This window comes from Macrobrachium nipponense, chromosome 12 (assembly GCF_015104395.2).
Source record: "Macrobrachium nipponense isolate FS-2020 chromosome 12, ASM1510439v2, whole genome shotgun sequence".
Lineage (NCBI taxonomy): Eukaryota > Metazoa > Arthropoda > Malacostraca > Decapoda > Palaemonidae > Macrobrachium > Macrobrachium nipponense.
In genome coordinates, this window is record NC_087205.1 from 26,219,899 (window position 1) to 26,226,380 (window position 6,482).

At 36.4% G+C, this 6,482-nt stretch overlaps 1 protein-coding gene across 1 annotated transcript; it reads right to left on the minus strand.

Moving 5' to 3' along the window:
• Positions 1 to 649: 649 nt before the first annotated feature.
• Positions 650 to 5,422, minus strand: LOC135224425 (gamma-butyrobetaine dioxygenase-like). Its single transcript, XM_064263413.1, has 9 exons — positions 5,188 to 5,422; positions 4,116 to 4,233; positions 3,736 to 3,935; positions 3,379 to 3,510; positions 3,059 to 3,252; positions 2,671 to 2,776; positions 2,313 to 2,527; positions 1,908 to 2,068; positions 650 to 1,753 (listed from the first exon to the last, which is right to left on the minus strand). Exons 1-9 carry the CDS (start codon positions 5,257 to 5,259, stop codon positions 1,593 to 1,595), a joined length of 1,359 nt encoding a protein of 452 aa, XP_064119483.1. The 5' UTR covers positions 5,260 to 5,422; the 3' UTR covers positions 650 to 1,592.
• Positions 5,423 to 6,482: the final 1,060 nt, after the last annotated feature.

Below are 6,482 nucleotides of genomic sequence, written 5' to 3' on the forward strand. Positions count from 1 at the left end.
TATCGTTATCTTAGCTAATGAAAACTATCACCTTGCATTTGCACACAAACCCGTTTTGACGAAAACAGAAAACGAAAAGAATAATTGCAGGAAGGTTTTCAAGCTCAAATAAAGGCTAATAAGCCGCTGTGCTGTCAAGTAATATCCTCTGAGACCTAACACACGCAGTTAGATTGGCAAAAGTACTATTTCTTCGAGCGGAAAAAGAAATACCTTGAAAAACGCCAAGGAAAAACTGTAATAACACAGTGAACACTAAAAATATCCGCGAAAAAAGCTACAGTATCACTGATAGAGGAAACTGAGTAGAAAAAGAAATGTTTTAACAAATATAACATAGGGGAAAAGCGTACTAAAAAATAAAGCGTAGAGAAAAGAGAAAGAAAAATATCCTATGAATGTTATCGACATCAAAGAATGTGGTAAAAGTTTCGGTTTGTCGTGACATTGATTTTTTCACTTGTGTGTGGAAGAGTGTATGTATCTATGTATGTATACCAGAGTGTATTTGTACGTTCTATGTCTATTTTATTACCATTCACTTCTCACCCGATTCTAGAATAATAAAGAATTCCGTTTTAAGGCATGAAAATAGAAAATTTCGCCGCTTTCCATCCTGTGTAAATAATGAGTCAGGATACAGAAAGACTTTATTTCATATCTTTTTATTATTATTATTCGTCGAATATTACAAAAATAATGTATGCAAAAATATTGCTTTATACAAAATTCGTTTGTGAACATCACAATAAATAAAAAAAAAGATGAATATGACCATGATGCATAATGATATTTACAAATGAAACTCATAATGCTATATAAAGACAAATGATAAGGTAACCACTGAAACAGAGATAAAAGCATATGAATATGAATGAGTCTGACTTATCCATAGTTCCAAGTCGTCAGAGCAACTGGATAACAGAAAAATTGTGAGTACCCCATTAGAAAAGACAAATTAGCCTTATATATGCATTTAAAATGTTAGACATCTCTAAAGAAATCATCAAAAATCCCTTGAATAATATTCTACTAACCCTTAATGATAATCCAGAGTAACTGGATAACAGGAAAATTGTTAGTGTACCATTAAAAAGAACAAATGAACCTAATATATGCATTTAAAATATTATAAATGTTTTTAAGGAAATAAAAAATCCCTTGGATAGTATTCTACGAACCCTTAATGATAATCCAGAGTAATTGGGTAACAGAAAAATTGCCAGAATAGAATTAAAAAAAGACAAATTAGCCTAATGTATGCATATAAAATATTATGCATCGTTAAGGAAATCATAACAAATCCCTTGGATAATATTCTACTAACCCTTAATGATAATCCAGAATAACTGAATAACAGGATAATTATCAGTATATCATTAAACAGAACAATTAGCCTAATATATGCTTTTAAAATATTACGTATCTTTAAATCAATCATCAGAATCCTTTGAATAGTATTCTATCAGCCCTTCATCATAATATTTCTTATTTTTCTCCTTAAATAGTGCATTTCTGATTCTATTTCAAAACGCATCTTTGAACATCAATATGAATAATTCAACTACGAAGAAGAGGAAAAGGCTTAGGCCTCAGACAGTCCGGAGTAGGCCTAGTTTCTCTTGGATTCTCCTCCGGCGGCATCGAGCCTCATCCCAGTCGAGGTAAGAAGACTCGATGTGCCGGTCGCTGAAGGCTTCGTAGCCTTCACGGCCGTGAAGGCACCGCACGTTGTCCAGAGTCATCAGGTCGCCTGGAAGACAGAGGAAAAGAGGGTTCATTTCTACTTAGTGCATCTTGTATCAGTTACGTTCAGATCAAAGGTGCAACAGGTGATTAACTTGTTACATTGAAGCACGAAGTAAATTCTCCAGAGGATCACTGCAAATGCAAGCGACTAGAATTACCCGAGTCCATCTTGAAGGTGGAGGAGTTGGCGTAAAGGATGTCGTTGAAGAGCTTCATGGCCTCGTAGAATTTCTTGACCTTGTTCGATGGTAGGTCGAGGTAGGAGTCTCGGATGGCGTTGTTGACAGCAATCCGGGTGACTTCTTGGTTGCTGTTGAGTCTGCAATGCCAATTTCAATTTCAGTGCCTTCGATAACTTTTGAGGAAATTAACATGTTTTATTGACCTCTGTAATTTAGTAATTATGTTGGTCTACCTGGTTGCATTATACAATCCTAAAACCCCGCAAATTTAAGAACATACGAAACTCATATTTATGACCAAACAGTTTGATGCCTATAAAAAAAGTATTTTTAACTTTCAAAGCTTTACAAGTTTTACAAAGACTATAGATTGGGACTCACGTGATGATGGGGAACTTGGAGATCTTATAGAACTCGTCCATCTCCCAGGAGAAGTTGGCGTGCCCTTTGTCCCAGAAGTAGGAGTCGGTGGTGGTCAGGATCTGGAAGGCCTCCGGGTGTTCCCTCCTGAGGAGCTCGGCACCAAAGAGCCCATCTGCAACGACGCTCTCACCTCCGGTGCCGACGTGCTGCTTCAAGCAGTGGATGAAGATGATCTGTGGAAGGCGGACGATAGAGTCAGTAATGACAATAGATTATAAATGTTAATATATTTATTACTGATATTAAGTAACGACACAGAAATATTCTTGTGGTCATTTAAAAAAAAAACCTAGGCTCATGATGCCCCAATCCATACCCCGGGCATTTGTTCGTACTGAGGAAGGTCATTGTGCATCCCTAATTTGGCGTTGGTGAAAGCGACGTTGTTGGTGTTTGGTCTGTTGATCACTGGAGAATGGGGTCTGTAGAGGGGGGAAGGGTACTCTTAAAATCACAGTACAGTGCTATAAATATTCAGGTTCCTGAATAAGTCATATAGTATCAACAGCTGATATCATTACAAAATAATAACTGGCAACATAGTCGATACTAGTAAACATTTGCTGTTAAAGTATTGTATAAGACAATGCCAAGATAATAACCATACTACACTAAATTTATAAATAATAAAAGAACGATTCACACTTGATAATAATTTAGTAATTCAGTGAATATAATCCAGTTAATAATGGGGTACTACGCACCCATAATGGGACTGTTTGACAAATGCGATGTGTTCGATCATCTCGGGTCCTGCGACGTCTCTACCTGGCACATTCTTGAGCATCGCTGATCCTTGAGTCTCCATAGTTAGGAGCCATTCCAGGAGCACCTTATCGTCCCTCTTCATGGCCTCGTAATCGAACTCTCGCAGCTTGTGGTTGGAGCCCCAGGGTTCCTGAGGGAGGGAGAGGCATAAATATATACATACAGACATGCATATGTATATAGTGGATTTTTCATTTTACCTAGATTTTTTTATATTCAGGATATACTGACACGAGCATAGAGGAATCCTCCTTACCCTTGGCAGAGCATAAACTTTCCTCCTGAGGGCTCTGGCTGTTGGCGTGAATGCCCTGGCATGGAGCCATTCTGCTGGGTACTCGGACACGTGCCCGTCACTCCACTTGATGTTCAGTACCTCATCATTACTCTGAAAATAAACAGGAATTGTAAATATGCAAATGTTTTTTCATCCTATTACATAATCCTATATTCACTAGATGTTTATGAGAAGGTAACAACTCTCATCTACATAAAGATGAATATGTTCACTATACTGTATTCATAATGGTTTAACTATGGGAAATGACTTTTCCTATCTATCCAGTGATGATTACATTGGGATTTTATCTCCTTAAGTAACTTCTTTTCCTACCTGTATAACCAAAGCTTGGACGTCAACGTCGAGGTCAGTCAGGAGGTATTTCCTGCCCAGAGCATCGTTGCTGTAGCAGTCAGGGCACCGACAGTTGTCCCTCAGCCACACATAGGGCATCGGGCTCTCGCTGCCATCACCGAATTTGACTGTCACTGAATCTTTGCTCACTTGGGTAGAGGAGATTGGGACGCCTGGAACTGGAACGATAGGGAACTTTTTAATAGTCTCTCTCTCTCTCTCTCTCTCTCTAATGAAAATGTTTGAATATGTGTATTTCTATCTATTTGTTATCTGTAAATTCGAAAAAACCCATTACAACTATAATGGATCTGATTATATTAATGAAATTCAAACAAGTCTGAGGACTTGATATTTACCTGGGAATTCAACTGCTTCCTTCTCCTTCACCTGATGCTGTTGCCAGGCTTTGGATGCAAGACTCAGAGATCTGGTGGTCTTGCAGTTGATGCAGTTCTTGGTACAGATCTGCCTCACCTGGAATAACAGGTTGCTAAATTAATATCGCACCTATATAAAATCGATGTAATTTGAACATGAGTGAATAAGATAGTTGTAAATTGTTCATAGCAACAGCAACACCAAAAATAATAATAATAATAATAATTAGGAAGGAGGCCTTCTCTGAGGTCAGTTGCATTGAATACTATAGCTGTTTCAACGGCATTTAATTTATATAGAATCTTCTCGATTCTTCTTGTTATCTTTTTCTCGTCAGCATGTAGCTGGTGTATTAGGTTTCCTAAGGACATGTAAAGATTTCATTTGTCTAAGGTTTATTCCTCTAACGTGTCGAAAGCTTGCCTGCTATAAATACATGTAAAAAGTTATCTTAATTCACTACTGTATACTCTCATAGATGACTGCCTGCGCGCTGTCGACACGTTAGAGGAATAAACCTAAGACAAATGAAATCTTAGCATGTCTTTAGGAAACCTAATACACCAGCTACATGCTGACGAGAAAAAGGTAATAAGAAGAATTGAGAAGATTTTATATAAATGAAATGGCGTTGAAACAGCTATAATAATAATAATAATAATAATAATAATAATAATAATAATAATAATAATAATAATAATAATAATAATAATAATAATAATACAGGTTTTTATTGAAAAAAATGGCTATTTCAGTCTCGTTTATTTTGTATAGATGTTTCCCTATTCTTCGTATTACTAGAGAAACTTCTATACAAAACAAATGCGCCTGAAATAGCCGTTATTTTCAATAAAACCTGTGTTAATGAAGGTCCTCTTCCAGCAAATAATAATAATAATAATAATAATAATAATAATAATAATAATAATAATAATAATAATAATAATAATAATAATAATAATAATTAACTGTCGGATACAAATGGTGATAGAATGATACATCAAAGATGTGATATTCCGGCAAAAGAAAAACTCAAATTAATAAACAAACCTGCTGGGTGGCAACATTCCTGAAAGCTGCCACGCCCCCGAAGAGAACTCGAGCTGTGGGACGGTATGCCATTTCTCTTTCAGAACCTTCAGTAGAATTGACTTTCGCAATGAGTGCTTGTTTAGTTAGTCTTCTTTGGTTTGTTGCTTTGGGAGCAGAATAACGGAGGAGACTGACTATCTTTCTCGTTGTAGGTCTTTCACTGACACTGTCACGAAGCTTTGTACTTCACTGAATCGCCAGTCGGTTCTTTTATATGCGCCGATCCGAAGGTGGACTTGGACCTCCTCTTGTCAGTTGCTACGTCTGATAAGGACTCTTATCAATAGACAGTTCATAGAGTGCTGCCTCACTCACGCCTCGACTTATTGGAAGATGTTAAAGGATTCGTGCGTAACGCGAATCACGAGATACAAAAATCTAAATTAATATCACGAGTATGTGCTTCCATAGTAAATTCTGCATCAATGAATTTAACATAGAATATCATTAGAGAGGAATATTAAGCAACATGACTCCCCAAAATATACATGATTTGAATATGTTGATTATGCAAGTAATTACTCAAAAATCAAAACTAATTTCACGAGTATGTTTTACCATAGTCAATTCTGCTACAGTGAATTTAACATAGAATATCATTGGAGAGGAATATTAAGCAACATGACTTTCCAAAATATACATAATTTGAATATGCTGACTATATGAGTATTTATTTAGTGAAATCTGCTTTTTTGCATAACAATATTTTGAGCATATTGTTACTTTGTTTAGTGTAGAATACGCTTGTGTACCTTGTGGTTTCTTTAGGTTAATGAAGGCACAATAAGTATTTCATGAAATAATTTGAGTCCATTACCCCTGGCTACCTTTCGGATCGATTTCAGGTACGTTCCTGGTGGGACGAAGTTGTTGTGTATGCGTATGTTGTTGTGTATGTGCAAGTATTTTTAAGAATTAATGGGGGTGTCTCTCAATCTTAACGGGTAGAATAAGGTTGAAACCATATTAATTTATTTATACTTTTTTTCGTTAAGCAAAGGGATTTATATTTTATCTTTCGTTCCTCATCCATAATAAGCGAACTTTAATTAAATTGGATAACCTTTCCACGCGCACCAAGTAGCAAAAAAAAAACAGTTATTTTTCCGACACTCCTGCAAAATAATGAGCGCCTTTTCAAAAGATTAGTAAATGTACTTCGCAAAACCGCGTTTTTCTGGCTTCCTCGAGAGAAAACAAAAGGCTCAGATGTTTCTCCTCCTTCATGTTGGCAAGCACTATTAGTATCTGTT